Source organism: Enhydra lutris, unplaced genomic scaffold (genome assembly GCF_002288905.1).
Source record: "Enhydra lutris kenyoni isolate GAN:26980312 unplaced genomic scaffold, ASM228890v2 scaffoldscaffold20, whole genome shotgun sequence".
NCBI lineage: Eukaryota > Metazoa > Chordata > Mammalia > Carnivora > Mustelidae > Enhydra > Enhydra lutris.
Window position 1 is genome coordinate 29,239,264 of NW_019154104.1, and position 12,631 is coordinate 29,251,894.

General features: G+C 52.0%; 1 protein-coding gene across 2 annotated transcripts in view; it reads left to right on the top strand.

Annotated features, from left to right (window-relative positions):
* The window catches only part of LOC111148488 (Enah/Vasp-like), a 144,346-nt gene that overhangs the window by 86,504 nt on the left and 45,211 nt on the right, over window positions 1-12,631 (top strand). For both annotated transcript variants that reach the window (XM_022505069.1, XM_022505068.1), the window contains exons 2-3: window positions 3,645-3,813; window positions 10,392-10,569. In XM_022505069.1, coding sequence (XP_022360777.1) covers window positions 3,645-3,813; window positions 10,392-10,569 — 347 coding nt within the window. The remainder of the gene's footprint in view (window positions 1-3,644; window positions 3,814-10,391; window positions 10,570-12,631) is intronic.

Below are 12,631 nucleotides of genomic sequence, written 5' to 3' on the forward strand. Positions count from 1 at the left end.
CTGTCAAATAAATAAATAAAATCTTTAAAAAAAAAAAAAAAAAGATTTTATTTATTTATTTGACAGAGATCACAAGTAGGCAGAGAAGCAGGCAGAGAGAGAGAGGAGGAAGCAGACTCTCTGCTGAGCAGAGAGCCCGATGCGGGGCTCGATCCCAGGACCCTGGGATCATGACCTGAGCCGAAGGCAGAGGCTTTAACCCACTGAGCCACCCAGGTGCCCCAAATAAGGAAAATCTTTTAAAAAAAGAAAAAGGAAGGAAGGAATGAAAGAAAGAAAGAAAAAAGAAAATGAGTTCCTGGGTTCTTGGTGTTCAGCACCCAGCAGGGGCGGGCACGGTGGTGGGTACCTTCCACCGTCTCCTGCAGCACCCGGGAGATGGGAGCCCAGCCCCGCGCCGGCCGCCAGGAGCTGCGGTTCCCTGCAGACGCTGTTCTCGCCTCCCGGCCCCCCGCCGGCTGTGCGCCTCCCCCACCGAGCGTCCCACATCCCCTTCCTCAGCTCGCCAGGGGCCGAAGGTCTGCGTCTGAAGCACACGCAGCGTTTTCTTCAGAAAGGCTCCCGGCTTCCCCAGTCCCTCCAGTTCACCAAAGCGTGCCACGAGTTGTCTCGTGTTCGGGGTCATTGCGAGCTCTCTGAGGGAAGGAACCGTCGTGTTTGCCTCCGCGCCACTAAGTGTACTTGACCCACTGGCATCTGTGCTTGTCAGACTGAGATGAAAACCTGCCACCCCGACATGGGACCCAGACGCTATGAGAACATGCGACAAAGCGGGCCTCATTGGAGGAGAGTGACTGGAAGCTTTGTCCTGTCGATAACGGGGGGGGGGGGGCACGTGTCCCTTCAGTTGCCCAGTGGACTGTCATGGGCTGTCCCAGACACCTCTGTAACGGAAGGACTGTGAGTGCCGTGTCGCTCAGAACAAGGGAGGGGACGGCCTCACAGCTGAAACCACATCACAACAAAGCGGGCTGCTTCGGAGAGCAGTTTCTGTCGAAGGCTTCGTCTGCACGCGGGCTGCTTCAGAAGGCGAGCTGCATGGGACATGAGAATGTCCCCTCTAGGCCCTGAGGTTCTGCAGTGAGTGACGTGCCAGGCTCTGGGCCCGCAGAGAACCAGACGGGCATGGCCCACCTGCGCAATGGCAGGGCCGTGTCTCTCTGGTGCTCCCAGAAGCAGACGCCAAGACCCTTCAGATGATGACGTGCAAGAGGTTTACGGGGAACCGTCCGTGAAGGACGAAGGGAGCAAGGAGGGGGAGCCCCAGGCCAGGAGGCAGGAAGGGCACAAGGCTGAGTAAGAGGCATGTCAGGCTGGTGCAGGGCCCCGCGGAAGAGCCGCAGGTCAGGCAGGAGTGAGGCGGCTCCCGCTACACCAGTCATTGGTAGAGAGGGGCCCAGGGAAGCATGGCCTCTGCGCCTGCCTTCAGGTGGGCAGCCAGGGCGGCGGCGGCTGGGACGTTGGTCAGCTCTGCTCCCACAACAGGTTCTCCTGAAGGAGATCTGAAGGGCACACTTCAGCTGCTGCCCCACAGGGATTCTAGAAAGTGTTGCCCATCACACTGTACCTTCCGGATTGGCTTCCAGAATTCTCTCAAGGGCTTCCATGGTCACACGCCAGCAAGTGTAGAGCTGGGATTTCAGCTCAGATCTGTCTGACTCAGGAAGTCCGTGGTCTGCTAAGTAATGCCCCGCGTATCTCGGGATCTCTCCCAGCCCGAGAGCATCAGGAGCCACACCTGCTTGCCGGTTCATGGTTAGCCACGAGTGTGTCCACAGCCGTAAGTGAGGCAGTGTAGCCCGTAACTTGGTCTGTGCTCAGCTCACATGGGGATGGAACCATGACTTGAGCCAAGGTCTGTCTACTGCTGTGGAGTTTCCTCTCACTGTCACTGGACTTCATGAGGACAGGACCCCAGAGACTTAGCCAGAGGAGGACGAACTCAGAGAAGTCAAAGCATAGCCACATTTTTGTGTTTTCTTTTTTTCTCCCTAATATGGCTATCCTCTGGGGAGGACCCACGCCTATTTTGATCATCACTGATTTCCCCTTAAATATTTTTGAATGAGTGATGAATTACGGGGGGGGAAGAGTAGCACAGTTGTACAACCGAACCCTTTCAATTCACTCCCAACACATCTGCCCACCACATAGCTCTCCGCGCACAGTGTGGTCATTTGCTGTCAAGCACACGTGAGCCTCCCAGGCCCCAGAGCACCGCTGGGGGGACCCGCAGGAGATTGGAGACCCAGCACTGGCACATCGTCCGTGGCTGGACAGCCGTGAAATGTGTATAGATGTTGGTGTAAAGCTCAGTGGAGGAATACGTGTGAAAAGGCATGTGTGTATCCCGGACACAAAATTATTATTAAGATTTTAAGTCTGGATCGCCCACTGCCCCAGTCACGAGGGAGCTGGGGCTGGAGGAAGCTGAGGCCTCTGGAACACTTAGGAGCTGACTGTGTAGACGGGGCTGAGGTTTCCAAGTCACTGAGAGCTCATCCCAGAGAAACCACTATTTTGTCACCCAACCCTGGGGGTGGGGAAAGGGATCTTCCTCAAATATCTTATTTTCCTGCTTTCTTAAATACGGTAAAGTGGACACAATGTGACTTTTTTCTTGACTGCTTAGTCTCATCATTATGATCATCTGTTACTATTACACACTTTCACTTCTACATTAATTGGCCTCAAATTTGGGGCTTTAAATATTGTTTCTAATTCTTAAATTATATTAATTTGGCCGTCCTTTCTGGTAACCACCACTCCTCACTGTTCTGGGCATGCCTACCTAGAACAAGCACGCCTTTTCAGTTTGAGCCTTTAATATGCTGGAGACTAAGAAACGACACGTTCTAGGCCATCTGGCTCCTATGCGAGCAGAGAGGCCAGCGGGCTCTGAGACAGTCCCTCTGAACGCCCTGACAGGAGCTGTAACGCTGATCATGACGATGACCTCCTCTCTCTCTGGGGGCTTCTAGTGTTTCTTCCCTGCTTTTCTGTCATGTTCTGAACAGAGGACGTGTCTTCAGCGAAGTTGGACGCAACTGTCTATTAGTTTTACTTGTATGCTGGGTTCTCCAGAAGGTCATGTAATCATTTGGTGTCTGCACAGCTGGTAGGATAGTATCGTGTCATAGTATCATAAATAGAACATTTTGTTGGATGTCGTGAAGAATATTATGTGCTTTAGAGTCAGACAGAACTGGTTGGAAATCCCAAACATAATCCCTGAATACCTGTGTGAATTCGTAAAACTCTTCCTAAGTGTCTGAGCCACGCTTTGCTTGTCCACAGAATGGAGGCAGTGAGTGGCTGTCCTGAGTTGTGACACGTAAGTGCTTTAATGCAGTGTCTTATTTAACACAGTGCCTAGAATGTTGTCGGCAGTCGGCAAATTAGAATTAGAATTCCTTTCTCATTCAGCACTTTTTCCCTGAGAGGAAAGCTGTGTGTCTTTTGTAAGCCGTGTAAGCTGTTGGCACAGACCCTCCCTTGGTGGTCTTTGGAGAATGAGAACTCACAGATCAGCCCCTCCAGGGACAGTTGGATGCTCTTGGTATCAAGGGGCAGTTGGCCCCTAGTTCAGAAAAGGGAAAGCCTCATAGCGGAGCCTGACGCTTAGCTTTTCTCTCGGTTTGCAGCGAACAGAGTATCTGCCAAGCCCGGGCTTCCGTGATGGTCTACGATGACACCAGTAAGAAATGGGTACCAATCAAACCCGGCCAGCAGGGATTCAGCCGCATCAACATCTACCACAACACTGCCAGCAACACCTTCAGAGTGGTCGGGGTCAAGCTTCAGGATCAGCAGGTGAGTGAGCGAGGGAGCAACAGGCTGGGCTCGTGGGCGTACCCCTCCCCCCACCACACACAGTGAAAAAAGTTCAGGAAATAATAAGGTCTGGATTTGGAGTCGGAAGGTCTGGGTTCACATTCCGCCTGCGCGGCCTCAGACTGCACGGTATGAGACCTTGAGCACACGTAAGTTCTTTTCTGAACGTCGTTTTTCACATCTGTCTTGCAGAGACAGTAATCCACACGCGGTGTACCTCACTGTGTTATTATCCCATTAGAATAAAATAATAGACGGGAAACAGCTGTGGAAACGCTACTGCGGGCCGTGTTAGTGTCTCCTTCCGCCTGCACAGCCGTAAGTGACCTGTTGTGAAGTTGTTTGGCTCCTCAGCTCCCGAGTCTTCCTTTGGAAAGAATATCAGGATGATTGGGGGCGCCCGGGTGGCTCAGGGAGTTGAGCATCTGGTTCTTGTTTCGGCCCAGGTCACGATCTCAGGGTCATGGGGTGGAGCCCCACTGTTGGGCCTGCGCTGAGTGTGGAACCTGCTGGAGATTCCCTCTCCCTCTGCTCCTTCCCCTCCTGCTCTCTCTCTCTCTCTCTCTCTCTCTCTGTCTCTCAGAAATAAATAAATAAATCTTTTTTGAAGACCCTGGGATCGTTTCTGCCCCTAAGGGCACCTCCTGGGCGAATCAGACAAGATGGTGAGTGTACTGGCTAATTCCGTGCAAACCCAGGGCCAGCCCCGGCAGAAGGGGCCGTGCCTGTGTAACCCAAGTACTCTGATGTGACGTGGACTGAAACACACGTGGAGGAGGGGACCGTGTAGCTTCACCACAGTGACTTTGGCTACTGCTTCACGGTCTGCCTCCAGCTCTCTTCGAACAGGCCAACAAGGACGTTTTCAGCAGTGAAATAAATGCTTCTGCGGTTTTGGCACTTATGAAAAACTCTACTCAAATAACCCCTCCTGCCATCCTTTGTTGGTCAGGGCCTTGCTAAATTGAGCAGCAGGTTAGCTGCTCTCTGTCTCTGTAAGAATCAGCATGTTAGCCATTAGAAGACAAAGAACAAAAACTGAGGACTCTATTATTAGTATGTTGCCTGTTGAATGGGTTTCTGCTTTGGCCCAAACGGCCCTGTTAAGTTTCAGATTCTTGGGGCTGAAAGGGACAGCCCCACTTTAGGACCCCGATGAAAGGTCCAACCTGGAACTCTTGGTACCTTCAGAGGTGTCGCTTTCCCTTGTCGATGAGCCATACTGGTAGAAAGGATTTTCTAGAAACCTTCTGGAGGCTGCTTCCCTGTTCTTCCAATTCATTGGTTCTGTCTCTGCCTTTTAGACGTACACTGAGCTATATATTACAGGATACATATGGCGACAGTTATGGGCACGTGTCCCCAACACGGGTGCATGGGTTGGTACAGCAGAGCAGTGCCTCCCTGCTACGTGCTTGGACTTCAGGTCCATTACCTAGTGCAGCTCCTGGATCACAGTGGGTGTTCCCTTTTACTGTGGCGAGTTTCCCCAGCCCTCACACCTCATGGTTGCCCTCCAAGGTGTGCCAGGAAGCCAGCATGGTGTGCTGGAAACGCCCCGGCCCTGGAGAACCGGATTCCCTGCCACCGACATGCGCCTTATTCTTAGGAGCCTCGTGCCCCCCTGCCCCTGTCCCCAAGAATCCACGCGCCGAGGCTTGTGTAGGAGGAGACCTTTTCCCCACACGGGGAGGGACTGGCGGCAGTCCTCAGTGGCCTCTTGGGTAAATTCGGAGGCTGTGTTGACTCTAACTAAAAGATTCCCAGAGTCTGACAGAGAAGTTACCAACATAGCCACCACCTGGAATCACACGTTCAAGAGACAGGCTCCTAGAATGTGGTTGAGACTCTGTTCCCCAAAGAGATGGAGTGTACGTACATAGTATACATACCTGCATACGTATATACATGTGTACATACATACATGAGCATGCACACATAGCAGCGCACAAGGGATCCTTAGGAAGCCAGGGCGTTAGAGAACGTGGCCAGAAGCCTGGTCCACAGCAGCTCCTGTGACCTCAGGAGAAAAGACTGATTTTCAGAGATCTGTCTCTCAGTCTACATGGACTGCAAGGTCAGACACGTAAGACGGAGATCCCTCAGGTTATAACCAGATCGGGATATGTTATACATTTAACGTGATTACGGTTCCTGGAGCACTTTTCATGTCTATTACTTTAGTCTCCCGGGAACCCCAGAGGATAACAGCATAAGCATGTATCAGCCCTATTGTGCTAAATGGGTAGGCGTAAAGCCCGGTGATCATTTGTGGAAGAAGGGACAAGTACATGGCAGTATCGTCAGCTAAGAGCTAACCCGAGTCTCACGTTACAGGTGGAGAAACATCAAAAGATTTTTAGTTTAGAATGAATTATGGCCACCACAAATGTTAGTGAGTTTTCAGGCTGAATGAACAGTTGAGGTCCAGAAGGGAGCTACAGTCCTGCTCTGCTGTGCCCTGGTCACACTACACCGAGAACACTGGGACCGAACGCAAGTGCCACAAGCCAGAGTCTGTAAGGGGAAGGGCATCTGGTCTGGTGAGAGGTCTGTAAGCAAGCTGAAGGGGGCAGGGCCGCGGCCCTCAGACCTCCGACGGGCTGCATGGGGAGGAGAAGGCATGCTTCTCTTTATACCCTTGAGACAGGGCTAGGAGTCCTGTGTGGACACTGTCAGGAAGAAGATAGCTCGGTGGCCTGGAGCACATTCTTCCGTGCACGCTGTTGGAGGGTGAACACATTCCTTTGCAAGCCCACGGGCTAGCTGGCCGCTTGGTGAGAACTCTGGGAAGGACGTGCCTTCATGGAAGGGTAGAGATTTAGATGAGACCTTAGGAGCCTTCACCAACCAACAGGTTCTAGGGGTTTGTTTTTTGTTTGTTTGCTTTTTTAAGGTTTATTTACTTATTAGAGAGAGAGAGAGAGAGAGAGCGAGCATGGGGTAGGGAAGAGGCAGGAGAGAGAATCTTGAGCAGACTCCCTGCCGAGTGTGGAGCCCAGCGCGGGCTCAGTCTCGTGACCCTGAGACTATGACCTGAGCAGAAATCAAGAGTTGGACACTCAACCAACTGAGGCACCCAGGCGCCCCAAGGGGTGTTAGATCTAGGTGAATGTGTGGATCAGGAAGATTGTTTTCCACGAGTAAGTTTCTTTTTTTGTAGGGCCTCTTAGCTGCTTGTACCTCAGAGGCCTCAGAAGCATGGTGCACGACGTTTGGAGTTTCTGGGCCTTCTCTTGGAAGACACGAAAGGCCCTCTCACTCGGTCCTGCACCCCTCCCCCAAACACGGCACCTGTGAGCTCTTAAGCAAAAAAAGTAGGACCTTTTAAAATAAGTTTATCCTGGGGTGCCTGGTTATCTCCATCAATTAAGTGTCTGACTCTTGATTTTGGCTCAGGTCACGATCTCAGGGTCGTGGGATTGAGCCCTGTGTCAGGTTCCATTCTGAGTGTGGACCCTGCTTGGGACTCTCTCTCTCCCTCTCCCTTTGCCCTTCCCCTCCTCCCCCGCCCCCTGCTTATGGGCTCTCTCTCTCTCTCTCCCTTTGCCCTTCCCCTCCTCCCCCGCCCCCTGCTTATGGGCTCTCTCTCTCTCTCTCTCTCAGTCTCGCTCTAAACTAAACTAAAAATAAGTTTATCCTTCAGCAGTTGTCCAAATCAGTCCTTCCAGAGCTTGGAGAATTATTTTAAAAATAAAGCTGATGGGACACCTGGGTGGCTCAGTTGGTTAAGCGGCTGCCTTCGGCTCAGGTCATGGTCCCAGCGTCCTGGGATCGAGTCCCACATCGGGCTCCTTGCTTGGCGGGGAGCCTGCTTCTCCCTCTGCCTCTGCCTGCCACTCTGCCTGTGCTCGTGCTCTCTCTCTCTCTCTCTCTCTAACAAATAAATAAATAAAATCTTTAAAAAAAAAAAAAATAAAGCTGATAAGGACACAGGCTGAACATGAGAGACTGGAAAAAGGCAAGCCTTCCAAACACCAGGAGGACAGCCTACCAACCGGAAAAGCTTGTGTGACTGTATTAATATTAAATATGAAAGGCTTCAAGACCAGAAGCATTATGAAAGGTAAAGAAGGACCTTTTCAGTGATGAAAGGGTCGATTAAAAGGAAGACCTAACAATCCTAAATTTGTACACATCTAATAATATATCTGCAAATATATAAAGCAAAATCAGACAGATCTAATGGGAGAAATAGACAAATCCAGAAGCAGAGCTGGAGGTTCTAATCGTTCAAGGTTCATAACCTCCAAGAAACTGACTGAATAAGCAGAAAGAAAGTAAAGAGATAGAAAATTTGAGTAGCATTATTGGCCAACTTGACCTAATTTACATTTATGAAACTACAGGCAACAACGGCAGAATGTACAGTCATCTCAGGTGCGAACTGAACATTTCCCAAAACAGACCGTTCGCAGCAGTTGTGGTACACTGCAGTCTTCTCTCATCTTGCTTCGAGATCCCTTAGCCATTCTTTTTTTTTTTAAGATTTTATTTATTTATTTGACAGACAGAGATCACAAGGAGGCAGAGAGGCAGGCAGACAGAGAAGAAAAAGCAGGCTCCCTGCTGAGCAGAGAGCCCAATGTGGGGCTCGATCCCAGGACCCTGAGATCATGACCTGAGCCGAAGGCAGGGGCTTTAGCCCACTGAGTCACCCAGGCGCCCCAGCCATTCTTGGCATAACATGGTTTCCAGACCTTCTTCCATTGAAAACATTTCCTTCCAGTTTGCTCTGGTTTTGTAATGTCCACTAAAAGTACAGCCCAAAAATGGAAACACCTGCACACAGAACTTCCGGTATGGCCTTCCCGTGGCAGAAAGGAACAGGTCTGCTGCCTCACTCTGGTCTCTACACCACCGTGGGTGTGCTCTCCCCTTAAGAGCATTTTAACCCGAGGTCACTGTGCTCCTTACTGTGCATACACACAACAAAACCTGCAGCCCTTTTCCTGAGGATTCGGAGCTCAACCTAGAGAGAGACCCACCCCAGGCACCGGGGTATAGATGCTGGCCAAAATTTCCTTGTGTCAAGATGTGAAACAATTGCATTTTCGTTAGCTGATTCAGCTAGCCTGTGCTCTCTCTCTGGACCGTACAACGACCCAAACCCACCTTCCACCCGGCTAGGACCTGGAAAAAAAGCTGTCGTGGATGTTGGCCATATCATATCTGCTGTCCTCTGGCCTTACCCACAGCACAGCAGAGTGGAGCAGTAGAGGAGAGCGGTCAAGCAGAGGTCACAGAAACCTGGAGCCCCAGAGCCAGAGGAGACCTGAACAGTCCTCCTCAACGTCTCCTAAAACAGGTTTTTCCCATTGCGTCGCCCACAGCCTCCTCCAGACTCTGCTTGAGTACTTCGTCTGTAGGGAGCTTGCCGCCTCAGCACTGCCAGCCTGCTGTGTGCTCTCACACGCCCCGTGAGGGGACCGTGCCGCAGCCAGGGTGCCCTCTTCCACTTTCCAGGCCAGAAAACTGATGGCTCATAAGTCCTTGAGGTTGGCTCACGTGACTCCAAGTAGAGAATAAGCACGCCAGGCCTCGAACTGCCTCCCTGAGCTGCACTTACCACCTGTCACCTTGAAGAACTTGGAGTCCTTCTCTGTCAGTTGTCTGAGAGAGCAGCTCTGAGCTCAGGCCGACCCGGAGCAGCCGCCCTGACTGCTTGGGAGCACCCGAAGCTCTGGGCTCAGCCCTGGTCTACTTTCCTTGCCCTGCTGGGCCTGGCTTGCTCCTTCCGGACAGTTGAGGTTTGTTGACTGACTAATAATGCGATGCATTAACTTTTCTGAGTTATCCTTTTAATTAATAACCCATTTATTAATGCATCCTAAGTGTTAGACACTGTGTGCATGGCTTAGATAGGAACTAGGCAACTCTGCCCTTAGGGTCTCCATGCCTGGAAATCTAGATAAGGTATGCATCGCAGTGCGGCCTTCCCAGTAACCCCAGTAGGTTAGTAAAGCCTTATCACCCCCATTTTATAGTTGGAGAAACTGGGCCCCTAAGAAATGCCGTGACCGCCTTGGGTGACGTGGCTGGACAGAGGGACCAGCCCCTGGGCTCGGGGAACCTGACTCCCAGCTCAGGCCTCTCATCTGGAGGGCGCGACTACACCGCATCGTTAGTGAGATGAAGAAGCTGGTTTTCGGGGCGCCTGGGTGGCTCAGTGGGTTAAGCCGCTGCCTTCGGCTCAGGTCATGATCTCAGGGTCCTGGGATCGAGTCCCGCATCGGGCTCTCTGCTCAGCCAAGAGCCTGCTTCTCTCTCTCTCTCTCTGTCTGCCTCTCTGCCTACTTGTGATCTCTGTCAAATAAATAAATAAAATATAAAAAAAAATACTTTATAAAAGAAGCTGGTTTTCAACCCCTCACGGTTCTGGAGTTCAGACTGAAAAGCTGCCTGGCCTCGCTGTCCCCTTCTCCTGACCCCACCCCACCTCCCTGTCCTCTGCTAGCCCCAGGGGACACAGTATCCGTGCCCCGGAGCCGCGCTCTCCAGCTCACTTACTCACCTCGTATTTACTTACACGTATTTCTGTTTCTTTCCCCCTCCAGGTTGTGATCAATTATTCAATCGTGAAAGGGCTGAAGTACAATCAGGCAACGCCAACCTTCCACCAGTGGCGAGATGCCCGCCAGGTCTACGGCTTGAACTTTGCAAGTAAGGAAGAGGCAACCACGTTCTCCAATGCCATGCTGTTCGCCCTGAACATCATGAATTCCCAAGAAGGAGGTAAGTCGGGCTTTGTCTCGGCCCAGTGCCGAGACCCCTCTCCTTCCCCGCGCCCTCTCCTGGCATTGGCTCCCTGGGGTCCCAGCCCGCAGCCGCATCAGGCTGATGTTACGTGGGCTCTAAGAGAGGCCTGCTGCCTGACTCCAGCTCGAAGGGGCATAGTAACAGTTTGAAGAAGGAGAGAATGGTGCTCACATCTTCTTGCTGTTTGTGAGATATGGCTTCGTACCGACACGTGCCTGAAGCTAAATGTCCTGATGTCTCATGGGCGTCATCTTCCTTCTGTATTCTAGAACACGTATTTAGCAGAGATGGGAGGGAACAAGCAAAAATTTGAATTAAAGTTGAATTAAAGTATTCATTCACGTCGTTAATGAACTCGTACCAAATATTTACTGAGCGTAGGAAACTGGCCAGACAGAATAGGTAAGAAATGCGTAGATGGCGTCCTTCTGCCCAAGACACGCCTGAGCAGATAGCTTCGTGAACTGCTAGCACTGTGGGTCGTGGTGAGTGCTCCAGCCTGGGGTGGCCAGACTTAGGGAACACCGAGAGGGACGCCTGGGCTGCGGTTTGGAAGGGCGAGGAGCTCACAAGGCAGAGGAGGGACAGCAAAGGCACCCAGTGCATGCGGGAGAGTGCCCTGCAGTGTTTCTGGGGCCTCGGGCACACACAGGAAGGAAGGTGGACTTGAAACCTCACAGTGAAGGGTCCCAAAGACCTAGAAGGTGGCTGGGGCCAGGCTTGATACTTGGGGTAGACAGTGGGCCTGGAGGAGGGAGCGGGGCAGGGCTGGCAAAAGTTTCTAAGCAGAGCAAAAATGCATGTGGCTTATTGGAAATTCTCAATGTTAGCTTCAGGGGAACATAGAAGCCTTCCAGGGTGCAGGTGTCTTGACGTCCACGCATACGGTCCCGCGCTTCGCTAGAGGTCTTAGCCTTAGTAGAGCGAGTCAGGAGCAGGGTTATGTTTGCGTCCTGGTCCTGCCACGTTCCAGCTGAGGACAGTTTGGACAAGTTACTTCCTTTTCGGGGCTTCAGTTGTCTTCTCCGTCAGATGGGGGTGATAAAGGTTGTTTTTAAGTTTCGCTGGGCAGAGTGTACAGTACCTAGCAGGCTGCCTGACGCACAGTCACCCACTGTTGGCACTTGTCCGTGGCGTCACTCCCATTGCGGCTGCTGCCAGAGTCAGGGTGGGAAGTGCGAGACATGGTACTTAGAGGGAGACGGCTTTTACAGATCTGTTGGTCCTGATAGATGGCAGCTTTGGGGCCCAGCGTAAACCCTCGGAGGATTTTTCTAAGTAAATAAAGAACACGTTTTGAGTATGCTCCCCAGGGGTCACACAGAACGGCGACTTGTGGAATGTTCTCCCCGCCTCAGAAAGGCTCCAGGGTTTGTGGATTTCCCACTGAAAATTTGGGACACATGGTGGGAAGCTGCCCTACCACAGCTGAAGCGTCGTAAGCACCCGACACAGGTTTTCAGGCTGTTTTCCACCGGAGAGCCTCGTACTTCCTGGTAAAGTGAGCTGGGTTTAAGGTTTCTGATCCAAGCCGCCTCACCTGCCCCAGGATGTGAGAGCTCAGCTTTATTGGGTCTGTACAGGTAGACACAGTGAGGGTCAAAAATAACATTTTAATTTAATCAGACCAATAACCCTTGCAAAGCAACTGCTCATTAAATAGAAACTACTAGTTGCTTTCTTAAGTTTACCATAGTCACAGGGAGATTAGCTAATACGACCCTCATTTCCAAACGAGAAACCTTTAGGAGGAAGTCACTCACCCGTGTCAGCTAGGAACCCCGACCTCCTCTGCCTCCTTTGGGCGGGACGCGCGCCCTCGTCAGGGCAGGGGCAGGGCCCGCGTGTGCGGGCGGCTTCGTTGGCATCTCACACCGTGAGTAGCGGCGGCCTGTCCCAGTTCGCTGGCCGGGACCCGATGTCCTGCTTCGGCAGGCGTGACCTCTGGTGGAAAGAGATGCAGGCCCCTGAGCGAGTCCTGCTTTTCCTTGCCCTGAGGTGTGACCTTACCGAGCAGCGGCCGGAGGTGTGCAGCCCA